Source organism: Hemicordylus capensis, chromosome 4 (genome assembly GCF_027244095.1).
Source record: "Hemicordylus capensis ecotype Gifberg chromosome 4, rHemCap1.1.pri, whole genome shotgun sequence".
NCBI classification, from domain to species: domain Eukaryota; kingdom Metazoa; phylum Chordata; class Lepidosauria; order Squamata; family Cordylidae; genus Hemicordylus; species Hemicordylus capensis.
The window spans coordinates 88,392,215-88,413,713 of NC_069660.1; the positions used below are offsets into that span (position 1 = coordinate 88,392,215).

A 21,499-nucleotide genomic window follows, 5' to 3' on the forward strand; every position below is an offset into this window, starting at 1 on the left:
TTTTCTTCAGAATGATTGCTTTTATTTGCATGCAAATATATGGAAGTTTCAATCAGTTAAAGCATATATGATTAATCAACAGATTTATCTAATCAAGTGACAGCCCTATTCATCTTCTTTGCTTTCCTGCTATTTTCAACCTGTTTTCATCAAGGTACTGCAAAACTTTGGTTTTCAAGGAAATGAGAATTAGAATTTGTGCAGAAGAATACATTTTGAATAATTTAGCCTGAGCACAAAGTTTGAATGTTCTTGGCAGAGTGAATACCACATTGCAGGTAATGGAGTCTTGGATATGGAGGATATGATTCAAAACGTACAGCTTCTCTTTAGGAAACATTATTGAGATTTTTTTAAAAATGCAAAGAGTAGGGCTTCTCTCCCTGTTCATAATAATGGCCCTTTAACTGTGAATATAAGGGACTCATCACACATCCATTTCTGAACCCAACATGAGACTGGAGCCAGTCTCGACTTCTCCAGCCATCTCTCCCTGGATGCACTAAAGATACATCTGACCTGTGCAATGCCAGGTTTCATTTCCCGAACCTGCTGTTTGCCACCTTCCCACACCAAACTGAGAAATAAGCAACAGGTGTTGAAACAAAATTGGCGAGGGAGGGAGAAGGCAACAGAAAAACTTTATCTAGCGTCACAAGTGAATGATGAGGACAGTTTGTGCATGATCCAGTTCTAATATCTATGGGGCTAATAACTTTTGACTCATGATCCTTCTTGTTTCAAAGAAAATGGGATAGTATTTCATAGATACGTTTAGATGATAAAGGCAACAGTCGTTTTTTCCAACTATGTATCACAGACTAATCAGCTGTTGATGAAATAACCTCAACACACTTCCTGTACTGAGAGTTGTACACAGCTTGTTCACTACAATGTTGTTGGCACTCAGAACCCTCTCATGAGGACAGCTTCAAATGCAGTCTAATGTATGCATTCTTTTTCAAAAGCCAATTAACGCTTTAAGTTCCACTTATAAGATGCATGGTTGTGCTTAACGTTTTATATCTGTGATATCCCCATGGTCAAATTTGCAACTTTTAAGCCTCATGGGGGAGGAAGTTATCCTTTTTGCTTCTGCTATAAGGAAACACGCATACTGATGGTGCTGTATCAATAATAGAAAAATATATTTTGTCTGGGAACTTACCACATGCATCAACTAACAGGACTGTTAGCTCACCCCTCATTTTCCTTTTCCCCTACAGAACAAGGGAGATTTACAATCTTCATGAATACTAGAATTTATTGGCCAGTGTAAGGTGGGGAGAACAATTTCAACCACATGATGAATATTTATTCTCTTTCTAGTGTCTGAATGCAATTTTATTTCCTCCTTTTCTTCTACCGTTCAGAAACAAGCAAGGTTGCGCAAGTGCCTCCATATTGCCCATAGCCAGAGCAGTCCATTTGGTATGATATTCTTCCCGTCAGCTTCCAATGCTACCCTTTTTCATCAGGACTACTTCTGGAGAAAGCAGCAGGTCCAGCACCAAAGCAAGATCACTTGCCACATCTGCTGTCTCTGCTTGTGGCTGCTGCACCTCTTAAGCAGTAGGAGGCAGCGGGTCCTGCTGGGGGTCCTGTTGAGGCCTCAGTTCTTGCCCAAGTCTGCTTTGCTCAAGCTCAGCTATTACAGACATGTACTTAAACTCATCTGGCCGATGGTTAAATGTTTCCACTAAACTGTAAGTCTCCTGACGGTCTGTGGCATAAAAAAGTTGCACTTGACTGGCTAGGCACTGAGCTTCAGGTACATTCTGTAAAATTTAACACACACAATACGAACTGTCAGAACAATTATAGGTCCTCTTCATTTAAAAGAAAAAGAAAAAGAGCAAGGCTATTATATTAGCTATCCTTCTGTAAGATTAAACGCAGGGATGAGCAATGAGGGATCAGTCCATTTCTAGATTATCCTGTTCATATTTTATAGACCATGAATCCAGCTACAATGTAAAGGCAAGTGCTCACTGGGGGCAATCAGTTTAGTTCCTGACCCCACTGTGACATCAGTCATGAACTTGAATTACCCATCACCATAATGCTGTTCTCCAAGCACCAATTGCTAAGATTTCAAACAGAGCATGATGGAACCAGGAAACACTTGCAAAACATGCTTGGAAGTGTTCACCCTTCCTTTATATTTACTAACCAAGTAAAATGCTTTTTGAGAACCATTCCACAGGTATTACTTGTGGCAAAAGAAATAAAACATCTATTTTTGGCTAAGCTTCCCTTACCAAAAACCTAGAATCCATTTCTGCTGTCATCAGTACAATTCCTTTTTCCTCCTGAAGCTCAGGATAATGATACAAGATCAACTGGCTAGTTGTAGTTTCACCTCGGGTCTGCAGAAAATAAAGCAAAGAGATCCAAACATAAAGGTCATATGTATGGAACCCAACTGTATGGAATAACATACACAATGTGACCCTTTAATGAAGATCAAAAGAGAGAAATGTCATGAAATGAACCAATTATTCCAGACTGTAGTCAATGCATGTGAATTCCTGGACACAAATACGGACTTACAAGAAATAAAAACAGCAGCAATCCTAATGGATGATGTCCCACTGCGATATTAAGATTCTAAGGCCTCCTATATGATATACTTATGGAGCAGTCATTTCAGACAGGGGAATTCAGAAGCACAACAAGCCACTCTTCTTCTCTCCCGCCCCGCCCCCTAACACAAATTGTTTACAGAAACCAATGCAAAAATTTCCCATTAGATGCATGCATTGCCTCAAAGAAGAATGCTAGAGTGAATTGAACTGCTTCCCTTGGCCCCTGAAATCAGATTGAAGAACCACAAGCCTCCCAACTATCAACCTTCTCAAATTTTAAAAATACACTGGCTGTCCATCCTCACTAACAGCGTGGAGGTGCAGTGTGCAAAGCTCCACTGCAGCACTTAGTAATGCAGAGCCACCCTGTGAGTGAAGGGAAACTATTTTCGCCAATCCTTCCTCTGGAAACATTCCCTGCAACCTGGAAGTAGGTCCCCGAGGGCTGCACAACCCTCATGGACCTATTTCCACAGCAGCACTACCAGCGGAAGGAGTGATTAGCAAAGATCCTCCCCATCGTACGCAGCATAACTCTATATTACTAAATGCTGCAGAGGCACTTTGGACACTGCTCTTCTGTGCTATTGGGGAAGGGATGTCAGCCAATGTTATTTGACATAGAGGGTGACCACTATAAAGTGAAGCATGAGGAAGAGACCCATACGTGCAGTGAGACTGTTGTATTTTCCTTCATATAGAGTTTATAAAACAGAGTGTGGACTGCTATTTGGAATTAACACATAGAAGCCTCAATGTGCCTCAGTACCACACTGGATCATGGAAAGTATAGAGAATACAAGAAAGATCATTAACACAGGGAACAAAGAGAATATATAAGTTTAAGCCAAGCAGCCAGCTTGGGCCAACTTTAAACAGAGGGCTGAGTTTCTCCTGTTTACAGAATGAGTGAGGTTTCAACAAGAATGTAGATAAGGGCATATTTTATTGCAAAGGACATGGGTTGGCTCTGAGAACACCAGTAGTTGTTCTCTAACTCAATTCCCTACACATCTCCATACTGTTTAATCATCTAGTTTGGTCCTGCTTTGGTTCAGTTTCTGGGAGGATTAACACAATAGCTTCCCAGTCAAGCAGAAAATTGAATCATCACACAAGTCATTTTGGAGAGCAAGCCTGACTCTCTCAAAACAAATATGGAAGACTGTTCTAGGAGACTGACAGTAAGTTAAACTGTTGGATCTGAATGGAAAAATCAGTTAATAAAATGCATCTTTTGCTCTGTCTTTGCAAACATCACAGAAGAGGATAGTGACAGGCTTAGAACAGGAAAAGCCACTCTTAAATTCCTACACCAAAAGTAATGCAGCATTACTATCTCCATATGAAACAACCAACTGCCATGTTGCATAGAAAAACGTAAACACCACAGATAACATTCAAAGAGCACCTTCAACCTGTACTCCCAGACAGACTCCTGGCAATCAATATCTAAAAGGCAACAAAAAAGCCACCTACCTGAATGTTTATGAGAGAAGTAAAGTGGAGCTCTGCTCCTGACCACTGTCCCACAAAAAATTCATAGCCCTCCTTCCTTGGCAACGCATACAGAAACTGGTGAAAGGTTTTTAAAAAGTCAAATAGATGTATTTACTCCTTAAATCTAACTCAGGACAAGACAGATACAGTAAATACAAGACAAATAAATACTCATGAAGAAATGTTTGTAGCCATAATAGCTGAATGAGATGGACAGGATTAGATTGCAGAGATTATTTTTATGTCTTTCAAAAACTTTCCACTGAGACTGACCTGTTGGTCTTATGTAACAGAATTAGGATTAGGACAGACAAAATCTCAGCATCAGAATTTTTTGGTTTCAAAAGTAATCACTTGGCCTTAGATCTCACTGGAGCTGCTGAATTGCATCTCACCCAGCATGTTTGACAACAGTGTAGGTTTAGAGTGGTTGCATTCAGAAATTTATTTATTGCATTTGTATTCCGTCTTTCCTCCAAAAAGCTCAGGAAGACGTACATGGAGTTTTCCCACATTACCTTCAAACAGCCCTAAGAGGTGCTGTAGATTAGGATATATGAGAGAGAGAGAGAGAATCTTACCCTACAGTTACTAAGTGTGCCTCCCCTTACCCAGTACTGTTCCCCCAATCTGACCCACCCCCAGGCTGCTTCTAACATTTTTTTAAAAGCCACAGGAGAACTCCTTCAGAGGTCTCCCATGTCAGATCAAGTTGTATCCTCAGAGACACAATTTTAATTAGTATGGGCACCCAGAAGGTCCCTCCCTGCATTTTTTTTTAAAAAGAGGATTCAATTTAGGCAATCAGTGCAGGCTCCTAAATAATGATATGCAAGTCTGCACTAATCAAGTGGCAAACATTCCAAAACGGCAGAAGGGGAAAGACAATCACATCAGGTTTTTGCAGACTAGTTGTCCACACCTAACCACCAGTTGTGCTGATCTCAGAGCACAAGACTGACCCTTATGTAGGATTAAAAACAGATTCTTCCATGACAGTGTTCTACTGCTGCTAATTGTTTCTTAGAAAGAGACCTTTTGCAGGTGCAGCTTCTCCAATCACAGTGCTGCAACTGTGATTTGAAAATCCATGTATTCTTGATGAATTCTTCCCTTCTATGCAACATTTAAGTGTGCAGGAATCTGTCCTGGGAAGGTCCTGAAAATTATTCCCTGTGAGCTGGTATGAAGTACTCTCACATTAAAATTCTTGATCTTCAAGAATACAGTATCACCATTTCATACTTATTACACCAAGGCCAAAATAGTTTATAGACAGTTCACCAAAATTTAAAAAAATTGAGCACTAGGAGATCAATAATCAAGTATCTACGATGAAGAGCACAAGAACCAAAAGAGATGTACCAAGCTCTGGACAGAAGAAATGGATCACAACACATGCACCCTACTTACAGATGGGCAGTTCTGAACTCGCTTCCACATCACATCAAAAGTCTTTCCCTTTAGAAAGAAAAGAAGGTGTCTAAGTAGCTCTTACCATGAGGAAATATGATTAGATTGTTAAGGTTCACATTTATTTAATTTCTGCCTTTCCTATTGCATGAACTATTGCATTTAAATTGTTGTAAAGTTTTACCCTTTTTTGGGTTGTTTTTACTGTTTTGTTGTAAACCACCCAGAGACTTGCGTTTTGGGTAGTATACAAATATGTCACATAAATGAATGAATGCATGAATGAATGAATGAATGAATGAATGAAGTGGCTTTAAAAAGAACACTAAAAAGAGTTAAACATCTAAAAGTTACAAGATGACAGCTAACCACATTCTCAATCAATATCAATATAAGAACTGACCTAGTAATAGATACCTTATTTAAACTTTTGAAGACCTGCAAACAAATGGGACTGATGTATTATGTGAAAATTCAATTCTCCTTTTCCCAAAAGGACACTCCAAAGCCTTGGGACCAGTAATTTAATATCAATCCATAACAGGTCTCAAATGTTTTTATTGGAACAATGAAATGCAACTTAGCTGCCTAAATTGGGAGGGATTACACCAGGGCTGCTCAACTTTGTCTCTCCTGAATATGTTGGCCTACAGTTCCCATAATCCCTGGCCATTGGCCAACGTGGCAGGGGATTATGGGAGCTGTAGTCCAAAACCAGCTGTGGGGCCTAAGTTGAGCAGGCCTGGCTTATACAAATGTACAGGAATGACTGTTACATGCAAAATAGCATAGAATCCTTCTAACTGGGCTTTCCTCTATTACAATCTAAAGCATCGTGATGCTTCATAGTGATCAGAGGTGAGTTTTTTGGGTTTTTTTAACACAATCTCTTGCATGATCATCTTATCTTTTTGATCAGGATAATATAAATATGCACATACAAAGACACACAGGTCCTGTATACAATATGTGTCCACAGACTTGTACTGGATACAAAGCCCCATATGCCCCAATTGGGTCACTCCTAAGTAACTGACGAGGTTTAAGAGGAGAGCTGGTCTTGTAGTAGCAAGCATGACTTGTCCCCTTAGTTAAGAAGGGTCTACCCTGGTTGCATATGAATGGGAGAAGTGTGAGCACTGTGAGATATTTCCCTCAGCTCACTCTGGGAAGAGCAGAAGGTTCCAAGTTCCCACCCTGGCTTCTTCAAGATAGGGCTGAGAGAAATTCCTGCCTACAACCTCGGAGAAGCCGCTGCCAGTCTGTGTAAACAATACTGAGCTAGATAGACCAATGGTCTGGCTTGGTATGTGGCAGCTTCCGATGTTCCTATGTAAGGTTTTGTAGATCTTTCTGTCCTTGAATTAAATGCTATACAAAGAAACAAAATCCTATGATCAGGATCAATGACCTGATCATAGGACACTGAATTACAGGTGGCCCTCGTTACCCCAGTCCCGGCACCAGCCGTTTCATGTAGCCGCAGACAGGTCTTAGAGACCTAGTTTGTTTATCCGCAGGGTGAAAATAGGGTTATTTTGCTGACTGGCTAGATATGACTTCCGGTGTAACTTCAGGCCACTACTTTACAACACAGAACATTTTGAGGCTCTCTTTAAAAAAAACACCAAAGTTTTTTGACAAATATACATTCAAAATTCAGGTAATTGGGGGGGGGGCACTTCTGGAGCCCTAGAGAGCAAGGTACTGTGCATTCACTCTTATCCCCCCCCACCCCTACTGCTTCCCACTTTCTTGGCTCTGTGTGTGTGTGTGTACCTAACCCCTAGATTCCCACAGGGGTAAGGTTCCTTTATTCGCAGTTTCTGTACTCGCAGTTATAGGCAAGAACGGAAACCCTCCGAATAACAAGGGCTACCTGTATCTGTCTGCCTCCTCTTACATCAACTCACTTCTACGCTCAGTTTCATTGTATATGCTGAGAGAGAAATTCTAAAAACTTTACTTAAATAGCTACACTAGAGCAAAAGAAAACCTGCTTAGCATATCTTTGTGTCCTGAGCTCAACAGTATTCACACTGCTGTGCAAGAACTGTACTTACAGGAATAACTGCATAAACGGTGTCTTCTCCAGAAAAATATTGCTTCCAGATCTGTAAGAAAGAAAGGACTATTTTAACTTCATAGCCAATTCCTGAACATTAAAGTAACCTCAAACAAATGCAGTAACTATACATTCCATGTCTAAGCAGCACTAAATGATTACTTAACAGGGAAACCTGACTGACAGCTTTCAGCCTGATGGCTCTCAAATGCCAGTCATGCAGAAACAATAAATGTAACTGCACACATTACGTGTTTTCACACAGAAACACTCTCTTCCATCAAAGTATGAATTTTACCATCAGGTGTGAAGTGTGGCTCAAGAGTTTACACGTACACAGATTGGACAAACCAATGCATAGAGCAAAGACTGGCATCAGCACAAAGCTCCTATATGAATGCTAAGGACTTTGGCCACAGCAGCTTTCATGTTTACACAGAACAAAAGTTTCCGTTCAGTTAACTATTTACAAAAGCATTCCAATGAAATATCTACAGTATCTACCATTTAATGGTTGTGTTACCTGTTTTATTTCTTCTGGCTTCTTCCGTTTCATCATTTCAACATTAAGTATAGAATCAAGTGTCTGAAACAAAATTGCAACAATAAAGCCAAAACAAAAGTTTGAATTCTTGCAAATCGGTCTCCTGTACAAATATGAACTTTAGTAGTACACATTCATAAATAAATAAATACCAAGCTCAAAAAACAGGAGGAGAGGGTAGAACAGCCAGAAAGACACACCATGAGACTTAGAAACACAGGAAACTGCCTTAAACTGAGCGAGACCATTGGTTCATCTAGCTTAGTATATCTACACTGACTGGAAGCAGCTCTCCAAGGTTTCAGGTAGGAATCTCTTCCAGTCCTACCTGGAGATGCCAGGAAGTGAACCTGGAACCTTCTGTATGCAAAACAGATGCTCTACTATTGAGCTATGGCCTCATCCCCCAAGGGTAATATCTTACAGCAGACAGTGCTCACAAGTAGCCACTTATCCAAATGCAAATCAGGGAAGAACCTGCTTAGTAAAGAGGATGATTCTTGCTTGCTACCACAAGATCAGATCTCTTCCCCTACAACAACAAATATTTATATACCACTTTTCAACAGACGTTTCCAAAGTTGTTAACAAAGAGAAATAACAAATAAATAAGATGGATCCCTGTCCCCAAAGGGCTCACAAAAAGAAACAAAATAGGCACCAGCAAGAGTCACTGGAGGTACTGTGCCGGGGGGGGGGGGTGGAAAGGGCCAGTTACTCTCCCCCTGCTAAATAAAGAGAATCGCCACATTTAAAAGGCGCCTCTTTGCCAAGTTAGCAGGGGAGTTAGCATGTCTACCCAGACTAACAGGGAGGGAGCAAAAAACAAAAGTGTGTCACAGACTGCACCAATTCCATGTATGATTGTCCATAATAGCATTCATTAAAAAACTGGTCATCTGATTGTATTTTGTATATGTGTTTCGTCAAAGACCACAGAGAAGTAGTTGAATAAGAAATGAAATTATGGACACCCAGATATAGCCTGAAGAGTCTATTCATTGGACCATAGTGGCTCCCATAGCTTGCTTGCTTTATTTATTTAATATATATACCGCCTTTCATTAAAAACAATCCCAAGCTGGTATACAAAAGTTTAAAAACATATAATAAAAATGACAGTTAAAAGAATTAAGCTAAAATATGAAAACAAATCTGATTTAAAATATATAAAATACAAACATAAAACTGTACACGGATAAAAACACACAGAAGCAGCAATAGAACAATCACGTAAAGGCCTGGATAAAAAGCCAAGATTTAACAAGCTTTCTAAAAACTGTGATGGAGTCAGAGGAGTGAATGACCATTGGGAAAGAATTCCAGAGTCTGGGGGCAGCAACAGAGAAGGCCCTGTCCCACGTGCACGACAATCGAGCCTCCCTCATTGTCAGCACCCGGAGCAGAGGCCCCTCAGATGATCTTGTCAAGTGGGCAGCAACCCTTGGGAGCAGGCGGTCCCTCAGGTATCCTGGGCCCAAACCGTTAAGGGCTTTAAAGGTCAAAACCTGCACCTTGAATTGGACCTAGAAACACACTGGTAACCAGTGCAGCTCTTTCAAAATAGGTGTGATATGATCACACCGGGCAGCTCCAGATAGAACCCTAGCTGCCGCATTTTGTACAAGCTGCAGTTTCTGGATATTCTTCAAGGGCAGCCCCACGTAGAGTGCATTACAGTAATCCAGCCGTGAAGTGACTAAGGCATGGGTAACTGTGGCCAGGTCTGCCTTCTCGAGAAAGGGACGCAGCTGGTGCATACAAAAGCACTCCTGGCCACCGCCTCCACCTGAGTTTCCAAAAGCAGAGCCGGGTCCAGTAATACCCCCAAGCTGCATATTTGCTCCTTCAAGGGGAGTGCAACCCCATCCAGAACCAGTAAAATCTCCTCATCCTGACTGGCTCTCCTACTGGCCAACATTACCTCCATCTTGTCCGGATTCAGTCTCAGTTTATTAGCCCACATCCAACCCATCATGGCCTCCAATCCCCGATTCAGGACATCTACTGCCTCCCTAGGATCAGGTGACAAGGAGAGATAGAGCTGAGTGTCATCTGCATATTGCTGACAACTCAGTCCAAGTCTCCGGATGACCTCTGCCACCAGCTTCATGTAATGAACCAAATCACTGTGAATCAAATAGCATAAATAAGAGAAAAGTAAACCCAGAAATGCTGTTAATTGAACATATTTATATATTTTCTTACCTTGTTTTTTGTGAATCCTTTTGTTGATTCTTTGATGCCCAAGGCATCTGCCTGAAATTAAAAAATGAAAGGCTGGTTTTAAAATGTCTGCTCTTGATAATATTCTTCAAGCTGTCACAAGCTGCTTGGTGACATAATTGTTTCAGCCATTTGATGCATGAAACGAACACATCAAAAAGTCACACACCTGTATGTTAGAAACAATATATAGGTAAAGAAATTGTGTCAAACAGTACAATAAACACTAATGCTTTTACTTCTAGATGAAGACTTATACCTTTGGCATGAAAAAATGATATTCTACTATAGCGTATTCTAATAATACATTATGTAGGCTATGGAAACACCAATAGTCATGGTTTTAAAATGTCTGCTCTTGATAATATTCTTCAAGCTGTCACAAGCTGCTTGGTGACATAATTGTTTCAGCCATTTGATGCATGAAACGAACACATCAAAAAGTCACACACCTGTATGTTAGAAACAATATATAGGTAAAGAAATTGTGTCAAACAGTACAATAAACACTAATGCTTTTACTTCTAGATGAAGACTTATACCTTTGGCATGAAAAAATGATATTCTACTATAGCGTATTCTAATAATACATTATGTAGGCTATGGAAACACCAATAGACATTATGTAGGCTATGGAAACACCAAAATTATGGGAATGGTTTTTAGTTCCTCCTCTGTATTTTAAATATGTTGATGACAAAGGTGCCTGCTGATGCAGCAGGGCTTTATTTATTTATCTGTTTATTTTATCATTTTTATACCACCTGATATGTACATCTCTAGGCAGTGTACAAAGTTTTACAGATTGAGAAGGTGCTTTTGGTGTCTCAGCACAAGACCCTCAAATGAGTCAACCTTCCATAAAAGTAAGTGACACAGACTAAGCAAGCTATAAATTGATTGATTGATTAAGTGCCATCAAGTCAGTGTCTACTCTTAGCGACCATATAGATAGATTGTCTCCAGGATGATCTGTCTTCTTTAAGGTATCTCAGTGGTGCATTAACTGCTGTTGTAATCGAGTCCATCCACCTTGCTGCTGGTCGTCCTCTTCTTCTCTTGCCTTCAACTTTCCTCAGCATTATGGACTTCTCAAGATTGCTGGGTTTTCGCATAATGTGTCCTAAGTGTGATAGTTTGAGCCTGGTCATTTGTGCCTCGAGTGAAAATTCTGGATTGATTTGTTCTATGATCCATTTGTTTGTTTTCTTGGCTGTCCATGGTATCCTCAAAAGTCTTCTCCAGCACCAAAGTTCAAGTCTTCTCCAGCACCACTTCTATTTGGGTTTTGAATGAAACCGGCATTAAATTGTCCATAGATGGAAGTATTATTCATGACTCAGCGTCAACCAGAAAAGAAGAAACATATTAGAAGGAATCCACAGGTCTATTCAGAACTGAAGACATTAAGTTGCAATCTTGATTCATGAAACAAGAATGAAGGACTGTGTCTGCAGACTTTAGATACTGCAATGTGTACCTGCCCATGAGATCAAACTCCTTCTGATGGGGAACAGGGAGCCCTTGTCACTTACACATCAAGCAGTTAGCAGTCAGGCTAATATACAGGGCTTTAGAAAGAGCAAGTACAGCCCTTTCTACCCACTGCGACTTATTCTTCAACTGCAGAGTAGGAGAATATGTACAATGCAGATGGTCTTTCAGTATTGTACTTAAAGCTTGTTCACATAATCTTTTACCTCTTAATACCACAAGGCTCACTTAAACTTTTAATTTGCTTATCTGATCAAAGAATAAACTGAGAATGAAAAGAAGTCCAAAAGTAGGAAAAGATTCCCTGGATATCCTTCACTTCAAAATGAATGTTTGTATATCAGAAAGGTGGACTGGAGTAGTGATGTGCACGGTCCGGAGAAGTCCGGACCGGCACCGAAGGGGGGCCTTGTTTCTAGGGCGGGGAGGGCTTGCTTAGCCCTCCCGCCTCCTTGCCCCCGCCAGCGCCCGTATTGAACAGTATAGGGGCGCTGGAAACCAGCTGCCCCCCCCCGCCGCCGCGGCGAAATAATCCCCAAGGTCAGCCAGCCCTCCCTCCCTCCCAGCTAGCTGCTCTCCCACCCACCCACCCGCTCGCTCGCTCACCCGCTCGAACACTGTATAAAAAACGAGAGGAGCTCCGGCACAGAGCTCCTCTCGTTCGGAAGGCCTCCTGAAGAATGGTGGCTTGCGCGCGCGCGCATGTGCTAGACTGGAGGCATTAACAACTCACGAAAAAAGAGATGTATGAATGACTGAAAATGGACGACAGAAGGATGGCATGAAGATGGTAGAATTAAACAGATAAACTTTTGAGAGTTTCGCTATAAAGATATATACTGGAGAAGAAATAGGCTGCAATCTTTAGTCAATTAATTGGCTAGTTCAATCAATTAAAAACTTTATAATAGACATGCTCAGACAGTACATTTTAAAAAACCTGTTAGCTATTTTTAATATAAGTACAAAAACCTATAGGAAGTAGGTGCCATAGAAAAGACATCCCCCAGTCTCATTCACACAAGAGAAGACCTCTTCTACTGTAATATTTGCATGCAATGCCTGTAAAATATTAAAGTATTTTTCCTTCAGAACAAAATACAAAATTTATGATGATTTAATCAATTGTGTAGGACATATATGATGATTACACAAGTGTCTATTTTGCCAGATGAATGCAAACTTACTTTTCAGTACAGTAACTGATTCTCAGTTAAATCTTCAGCAAAACATTTGTGCAATCATCACACAATTTCTGGTGTGCACCAGAAAGAGAGCCCTAAAAACCTACTTGTTTGGCCTGGCCTTCCAAGGTTTTTAAATTGTATTTTTAATTGGTTTTAAATAGTGTTTCTTTGTATGTTTTTTAAACTTGTTGTGGCCTTTGGATGGGGCGGTCTAGAAATGTAATAAATAAAGGAGGAAGGCAGGCAGGCTGAAGACAGACATGTACTAGACTCGCATTCAATCACTACTTATATGAATAACTGTGAAAAGCTGCTAAATCTTACTCCCTGAGGTATGAATCTGTATATAACAAACATACATGTTTGTTGTATGCCTAAAATGTATATATTAACATAAAGAGTGTGTGTATCTACATAGAACTGGTGAAGTGACCCTGAACTATTTTTGGTGCTCCTGAATGACTAAACAGATCTTGTTTCAATAACTGGTCCTAACTGTAAAGCAAAACCTCCACTTTGGGGAATTATTGGCCCAGTTCAGACAACCCAAACCACCATCATATGTTGATCATGAACAAGCAAACAATTACTTAGGCCCTTGTTCCTTTTCTTCCTCTCCTCCCCAGCTAAATGCAAAATGTACATATTAGGAAACTATGATCGAAGCTAGCCCAACAGAGCAGTGTCTCATACGCCAGGTTAGCACTTAATGGCTAACCAGAGTTAAAAGTGGCAGAGGTTGAAACTCCAGTACGTTCGAACGCATGAAACTGCGGTTAAGAACGGAAAGAGACCTCTAGTTTGCCTTGGCAAACTCCAAGTTGTACCTTCAGTTACCTCTTAGATTTGCTGCTGAGACCTGAGGTTTGGCCACCAAATTTGACTCCAGACGCAGTCATAAGCGCAGTTTTGTGCCGATTTTCAAACTGCAATAATAGAGGCAGCGGCGCAGACCTGCTCGAGGACATGACTGCTCCATGCCTTTGGCGCTTCTCTCTAGCAGCCTCTTGTAGAACCAGCCCCACCTCTCCTGTCAGCTATGCGGCTATGGAGTTGCCAGGCAACATGGATGCCGCCACACCCCATCCTGGACCATCAGCCTGTAAAGCCGCAGAGTCGCTCAGGGTAATTCCCTCTCCCCACTCTGTCCCTTGCTCCCCGCACCTGGCAAGCAGTAGGGAAAGGGCACAGCATGACAGGACAGGCACAAAGTGCTTTGATCACCAAGAAGGAAGTAACAATGATGTATGCTCACAAGCACAAACACTCCAGGTGGCAACGTAAGCAGGGCACCCCATCACAGTGCCGGGAGGGGAACAAAGCACTGTTTTTTTTCCACAGAAAGGTTGGGGAAGGGGCGTCCAGCCCCTTCCCATTGGGGCTTTTCACTCCCTAGGCTTACTGATGAGAAGAACTGTCAGTGAGGACTAATTTCAAATACACAAAATGGTATTCTTGGTGCAAAAGATGGTACTTGTGTTGTATGTTGCAAAGTATCTCATACCCGGTGTCTCCACCATCCACACAAATGGTTCTTTTTTGTGGGGGGTGGGGCTCTTGGAAGGGTTTGAAAGGCAGCCCTGAGCAGAGATTCCCAAACAGCCAAGTTCAATTATTTTCACAGAAAGGTTGGTGAATCGGGGACCAGCCCTTTCTTGGGGTGGTGGGGGGTAGTGGTGGGATATTCACTTCCTAGGCTTACTCATGATGAAGGCCGGACACCAGAGTCAGTAGTGTGAAGTGAACCCATTCTTCAAAGATACGTCCACCTGACCTGGAGCACACTGCTCAATCATGAGCGTGAAAGGTCATGGGGACATCCCCACACAACTCATGAGAAGTACCATCAGAGTGAAGAGGAGATAATTGCTGAGCAATTCTAATGATGCCATATAGGAAAACATCTTCTCTCACTGACATCTCCCTCACAAGAGTGCCAGGCCATGGGGGCTCTAAACAGAGCCAGGTTGCTCTGTGGAGGAAAGGCACTGGAGAGGGGTACCCTGTTAAGTGTTTTCTTCATCTTGGGGACTGTGGTCAAGCTGCTGTGGAAACATGCACCCTGCCAACACGTCCATTCATGTGGACATGTGCATCCTTGCCAGCATCCTGGAATGGCCACCCCACTGTCCTGGGATGGGTGGAGAACGGGGGATCCAGGGGCAGAGCCACCATTGGGCCAACGGGTTCAAAGAACCCGGGCCGGTGGCCAATCAGGAGCCGCGAGAGCGGCCCCGACACGCCCCCCGCATCTGACATCAGATGTGGGGACGGTAGTTTAACTCCTGAGCGGGGGCTGCGCGGCCCCTTCAGGAGCTAAGACTGGTGCTGCGTTTGCACACGGGCCGCCGGCAGGCTAGCTACACCCCTGGGGGGATCCCCTCTCCTGCGATTCCCCACACCCGCAGATTTCTATATGGCAGGATGCTGGACTGGGACCTTGAATTCTGGATGGGTTTCAAGGTTTGCCCCCTCATACCATGGCACATGGAGCGAATAGATGTCCTTTGGATGCAAGCAAGTTTCTGGAGGGAAAGAGGACGGGGAGGTTTAGGGGGATCTGTTCTATCTTTTACCATTGAGAGTTGGGGGCCCCAAACAAGCGGGGGTCCCTTGGGTGTTTTGGTGGGTGGGCTGGCTCAACTCGTAAGCTTGCAGTCCATGGGCTGGGCAAAGCCCTTACATAAGCACTGCCTTTCCCAATAGACTGGCCGTCTCAAGAGAGGACTAGCCCACTTGGAAGCAAGCTGCCTGACAGCAGGATTTCTGTTGGGTCTGCATGGACTGATTTTGCTGGTGTTACCCCTCGCGACATCTTCCCAGGTTATGGTTGGACAGACACCCCCCCCCAAGAATTCTTTGCCCTCCCACATCTACATATCCCCGCCTAGAAAGTCTCAATGTTCCCCTCCCTCCCTTAATTAAAGTGGAATACCAACCCCACTCCCGGACCCCTAGTCTTCCAAGAATTCATGCTTGGGTGCGGGGCTACTTGGAAGCAGTGGTGCCCTCACTAGCAGAAGTAGTGCTGCCATGGCAGGGTATTTAAAGGGCTTTGAATGCCTTTTCCATGCTGAGGGGAAGGGGGCAGAGAGCTCAGAAATTACTGCACTGGGCATGTCCCCTTCGAGATCATAGCCACCCCGTTGATGTGGTGACACTATGCCCACAGCCTGGCTATGTTGCTAACTGGGATCTTCCTCGGAGGCTGAGCAGCAGGGAGGAGGTCCCCTCTCCTGGAACTGGCAGCTTAGCAAACATCTGCAGCACGATTTGGAGTTACACATTGAAATCCTGGCCATGTAGCCGTTACGTGTGACCCCAGCCTTGGTTTAATCCTGCATCTAGTTTTGCCTAGCAATGACCACACCACTTTCATTAAATTCAATAAATATTTGGCATTGTTTGGCAGGAATCCATCTTCACACAACTACAAGAATGCACTGTAAAAGCAAATCAGTCAGAAAATGTTTTCTGATTGTAGTCCAGGATTTTCCTACATATCTATATTTTGTAATCCTGATGTTCAACTGTTAACAAAATATCAGATAAGTTAGATTTAGATATTTTCCTTGCCTTTTCCTCCAAGAATCTGACAAACTCTGCTTGCTTCGAATGTCCCACTGGCTGATTTTTCACATCATTTCTTTGCTCCATTCGGGATTCAAAAATATCTGGATTGGATCTGAATCAAAGTTAAAATTGTTTATTGTGCCTTAAGCAATCACTGCTACTCATTTAGGTTTTATTCCCATCCCATCCCAAGAACTAAAGTTGACAATGGGTCCTTATCACAGTTTTTCTTTACAAGAGATCTGGTAAACAGATGAAACCCATGAGCCAGCGCCTTAGTGTGCTTCACGCATGAACACCACTTGAGAAGAAATCTCTTGTGGGAGCAACACCCCTCTTACTTAGGGCACCTCCCAAATCAGTTAAATTTTTGCACTGCTGCAGATAAATTTAGAGTTGAGGATTAACCACCAAATAGGGAGTCTATTTTTGACAAAGGCGGGGCAAAAGCACGTTATATAGCCTGTTGCTCAAGTCTACTTTGCATGTTTAGAGTTGGAAGCAAGCCTCACTGAATATTACGAGACTCACTCCTTATAAGAAGCCCCCATTACGGTGCCTTGGGCATGTAAACAACAGTCTGATTAAGTGGCCTGAAGGAGAAAAGGGCACTACGAGGTTTCGAACTTCAAGGTTACTCCCGAGTCCCGTTTCTTCCTGCCTCCCTCCCTGAAGAAACGACTAACTAGGTTACACGAGGCGGATCCTTTGGCCCCCTCGCCTCCGTTCAAGGGATTCTCTCTCCCCCCCGCCCCTTCACGTTACCTGCGAAGCTCCTGGATTTTGCGCTGGTACTTCTCGTAGAAGACATTCGAGTCCAGGCTACTGTCGCCTCCCGCCCCGCGAATCCCCACCACCAGCGGCCGAGGCTGCGGCGGGAGCAGGAGACCAAGAGGCCGCAGCGGGGCGAAGCGGCCCATTAACACCCCTCGGGAGAAGCCGAGTCCCGCCGCTCCCCATAGCTGCTGCAGATGCCCCGCTGCCATCGCGCCTCGCTCCGCCCCCGGCCGCCCAGAGCAATGTGTAACACCAGCCCTCCCTTCTGCGCAGCCCAGCACAAGGGTTCCGCCGCCACGCTCAAAGCGGCTTGCTCTGCTGCCTCGAGAAATAAGCCTCGGCGGCGACCCTCGTGTGGCGAAAGTTACTCTTGACTTGAGGGCGTGTCTATACTAGGAAGCAAGCCAACTCCTGTTTTCATAGGAGGGGGCATCTTCAAGGCATTCCTACAGTCCTGTTTACGCTGAAAGAAGCGCCACCTAGATAGCGCTGCATTAGGAGGCAGGGCCATACGCGCGGTTCACACAAGCCCTTTACATGAAAGTAATTCCCATTAAGGACAGTGGGACTTGACAGGCAAATAAATATGGTTGGGACTGGGGGCGGCTATGAGGCTCGGGGCGGGGGGGGGGAGGATCACCACTATTACACAGAGGTGCCGAGGAAGTTAAAGGTTCGGGAGCAATTCCTCTATTTTAACATATGTTTTTGAGACTGAAGATACGGCTTATTTGGGTGGGATGGGGGATTCACTAAAATAAGGGAAGACTCCTCAAATACTTCTTGGCTGGGATCTGCATCCGTATTGCATCGTAAACACTTATGGAATTTTTTTAACGCAGCATTTTAACTTTTGAATAGTAAACAAGCTATCGGTGCAGGATCAAACACATTACAAATCCAGATTTTTTTTAAAGTTACGGAACTGATAATTTTCGATGAACAGTTTTATTTAGGTGGGCAGATCTGAGAGAACTCTTGTTTCCTTCTGCTCCCCTGTGCCGTGGCAGGATTATAGTTATTTATTGTAATCCATAAACGTATAATCCATAAAACGATTACACAGCTATACAATCAATAAGGGTTGGGAAACAAACAAGGATATAGTATGAGTATTCCAATTAACTGAAGAAAAATCTTGGGGTTTTTTTCTTCAGTTAATTAAGAATGCCAAAGCTACCTAGGAAAATTTCCTCTCCCTGTTTTTTTGCTGTCTTAAAGGTCTGGTATGAGTTTTGTTCCGTTCTTCTGCATTAGCGGTTTCAGACAGGCATTGGACTTGCTGCCGGAGGACAACACGTTCTTGCTTCTTGGGCCCTGAGAGGAGTGGTATCCTAGCTGCCATTGTCTCACTGTAAACTTTGGAATGTTCATCTCTTGGCCACTCTGTTCCAATGACACCATAACTTCAGTCGTTTGATCTTTCAGTTCACTTTTCCTTCTCTCCCTGGAACACGAAAAGCAAGTGGCCTAAATCCGTGAGGAAACAGATTTGATACATTCCAGAGAGGTTCTGTGGATAAATTATGATTATATCCAGTGGTAGGTAACATAGTCTCCTTTCTGAATGACTAGCAAATTTTTACTATGTTAAAGGGCTGCTTCCTATAAACAAACAGGAATGTGATTTATATGTGAGGTATTGAAACAGGGAGATGCATCACCTGCAGCTAAGGGACAGAAACACACCCCTTTGTGTCAAGGGGGATGCATAATTCTTCACTTTGAGCATTTACTACAGAAGCAGGTACTGAAGTCATTAACATTTTTGTTATTTACTTGTATGTGCTGAAACCACTTTGAAGGAGTTCTCTGAAAACAAAACAAAACCCTAAACATGCAAGTGGAACTGTGCCCCACCATTCCAGGCATCATTTACACAGAGCCAAAGCTAAACATGCCAGATTCAAACACATTTTACCCTTTTACAGGGCTCCCACAATAATCAATTCAGCACCAACAATACATGGCAGTATAGTCATGCCTGACATTTCTAAGACATTTTTTTCCTTTTTAAAAAAATCACCATTATAAAAAGTTCATGAAATGGTGGGGGAGGTAAAGGTGGAGGAACTGGGATGGGTTGAGTAGCTGGTTACTCTACACTTGTCACAAACAATATGCAATAGGTGCTCAATGCATCATGTAAAACTTTATCCCACAAAGAGAGCCATCGGGAAGTAGTGGCTAGAATGATGGGTGCGGAGATGAAAACCCTAGGCTGAAATCACTGTTCAGTCCCAAAGCTCATTGGTTAGTCTTAGCAAGTGACCTTCTCTCAACCAGCTTACTTCACAAAATGAAGGAAATGAAGTGTTTTAAAGGCCATGAGCACTTATTCGTACAGCAAAATATATACTGAACAAATGGAACCAAAATAGCAAGCAACCAGGCCTGGCCTTGCACCTCCTGGCACCCAAGGTGGCACCACCCTCCATCTCCCCACAGTGCACCATGTGCTGACCTGCTGTCTGCCCTGATACTGCCCACCTACCAATGGTGCACAAAGCAAATCAAGTGCCAATTTCTTGACCCTGACTTATTTCTGTTTCCCTCTGCTGCTACCCCCCCAATCTTCTCTTACCTCCACTAGCCTGCCACCTGCATCACTGACCCCATTAGTCTTGCCACAGCTTTTTTTCCTTCCACAGGCCATCATCCCACTCTCCCTGCCTTTGAAATAGTAGGGGGCAGGACACAGAGCAGGGGGATGTATGCAGAGGTCTAGAATATTACTATAACAGCAAGGGTGGGTAATGAACCACTTCCATTTTTAAAAAGACAGAAAAGAGATGATGTATACACACAAAATACCACTCAATATTGTCCTCATACTTCCCACAGCTGAAGAGGTAAGTCACTGGTCAAAATAAAAAGAACTTGCTCCTTTAGCAAGGGGAGCTGCTATGACAATGCCTTAGAAAGCTCCATCCCAGGGTGCTGCTTGTACTTTTTCCTCTGTCCTGTCTTTGATCAGGTTCTGCATATGCATAATTCCAATTGCCATATTTTGATCTAGTATATTAGGGCTTTGAAGATAGTTGGTAATGCTTACATTATGCAAGTACTGTATCTCTGAAAGCTATTCATTGAATATTTCACCATCTTCACACTCTTCTCCCCAACCATGAGGTCTAGAAAAAATTCTAAGACCAAATTTGATATTAGATTGTGGAGTTTCCATTACTCACAGCTACCATGCTTTACCCTGATGGATGCAAGGTCCTAGTGAACAAGGTCCTTTGAGAAGCAAGGTCCTTTGAGAACACACATGGACTCACCAACTTAATGTGTAGGTGAGTCCTTTAATGAGAACAGGGCTCTGCAATACTATTTTGATTCTTTACAAAACGGGCTCATATTACACACTCAACTTTAATAGACCCATATGTCACTGTTAGCTTTCCCAGTGGACTGAATTGTCTAGTAGATATATGCCTTCTATTGAAACATTGATCTTCAAATCTTTTATTCTTTACAGGCTTGCTGCCCATCTATTTTGGAAGCCTAGGATTGTGTTACATCCTGGTATTCAGTTGTATGCTACTCCTTCAGTGGAGGAAACGAATCCAACGGGAGCGACGGGCAAAAGCCTGGATGGAACGGATGAAAATGGAATGGTTTTTCTACCGTGCATTAGCTCACTGGGCTGATAAGGACACCCAGCCTGGAATTCAAGCAGACATTTGCAATCTTGAGTCTGATAGTATCCCCAAACCTCAAGGCAGCTTCTTATCCAGTGAGATCACTACAGAAAGCAGTACTGATTCCTTCCCTTCACTACCAGCAGAACCATATATACCAGTGTTTCAGGAAGTACCTTGTGCCTGCGCTCTCTCTCACTTGCCCCCACTGCTTGAGCATTCAGCTTCTTACCCTTGCTCTAGCATTCCAGCCAAAAGCACACCATTCAATTCACCTCTGAAATTTGCCATGTTGAAAAATGAGTCATACCATGATGGTAGCAGCATCTCTGCTTAGGAGCCAACTTAATAGGCAGAGCAAGTCTATGTAATTTTAATAGCACCCCAATTAAAGACCAGTTTCAGAATGTTTTCATAGTTCTCTGTGCTTTTCCTTTTATCAGAGATGGAGGTTCTCTGCTGGGTCTGCAATGTTTATAGACATTAAA

At 42.9% G+C, this 21,499-nt stretch overlaps 2 protein-coding genes across 4 annotated transcripts; one reads left to right on the plus strand and one right to left on the minus strand.

Annotated features, from left to right (window-relative positions):
• On the minus strand, window positions 1–18,689 carry ATPAF1 (ATP synthase mitochondrial F1 complex assembly factor 1). 2 transcript variants are annotated; one of them, XM_053243937.1, is made up of 9 exons: window positions 18,548–18,689; window positions 16,594–16,702; window positions 10,319–10,369; window positions 8,090–8,152; window positions 7,565–7,615; window positions 5,502–5,549; window positions 4,068–4,163; window positions 2,262–2,369; window positions 1–1,778 (listed from the first exon to the last, which is right to left on the minus strand). In XM_053243937.1, exons 2-9 carry the CDS (start codon window positions 16,672–16,674, stop codon window positions 1,566–1,568), a joined length of 711 nt encoding a protein of 236 aa, XP_053099912.1. In that variant the 5' UTR covers window positions 16,675–16,702; window positions 18,548–18,689; the 3' UTR covers window positions 1–1,565. The 2 variants fall into 2 exon arrangements, with proteins under 2 accessions (XP_053099912.1, XP_053099911.1); XM_053243936.1 differs by lacking the exon at window positions 18,548–18,689 and adding an exon at window positions 17,356–17,721.
• TEX38 (testis expressed 38) lies at window positions 17,812–21,422 on the plus strand. 2 transcript variants are annotated; one of them, XM_053243938.1, is made up of 3 exons: window positions 17,812–17,910; window positions 18,589–18,909; window positions 20,849–21,422. In XM_053243938.1, the coding sequence occupies exons 2-3, from the start codon at window positions 18,894–18,896 to the stop codon at window positions 21,346–21,348; spliced, it is 516 nt and encodes a 171-aa protein (XP_053099913.1). In that variant the 5' UTR covers window positions 17,812–17,910; window positions 18,589–18,893; the 3' UTR covers window positions 21,349–21,422. The 2 variants fall into 2 exon arrangements, with proteins under 2 accessions (XP_053099913.1, XP_053099914.1); XM_053243939.1 differs by lacking the exon at window positions 17,812–17,910 and having other exon boundaries at window positions 18,116–18,909.
• Window positions 21,423–21,499: the final 77 nt, after the last annotated feature.

What these genes read in the sequence shown, in the direction of transcription:
- ATPAF1 (XM_053243936.1), bottom strand. Translation starts at nt 17,576, where the DNA reads ATGGCAGCGGGGCATCTGCAGCAGCTATGGGGAGCGGCGGGACTCGGC. An exon ending in AGCCAGAAGAAATAAAACAG is followed by an intron (nt 7,616 to 8,089) that starts GTAACACAACCA and finishes TCTTTCTTACAG; the next exon opens with ATCTGGAAGCAATATTTTTC. An exon ending in GAGTTCAGAACTGCCCATCT is followed by an intron (nt 4,164 to 5,501) that starts GTAAGTAGGGTG and finishes ACCTTTCACCAG; the next exon opens with TTTCTGTATGCGTTGCCAAG.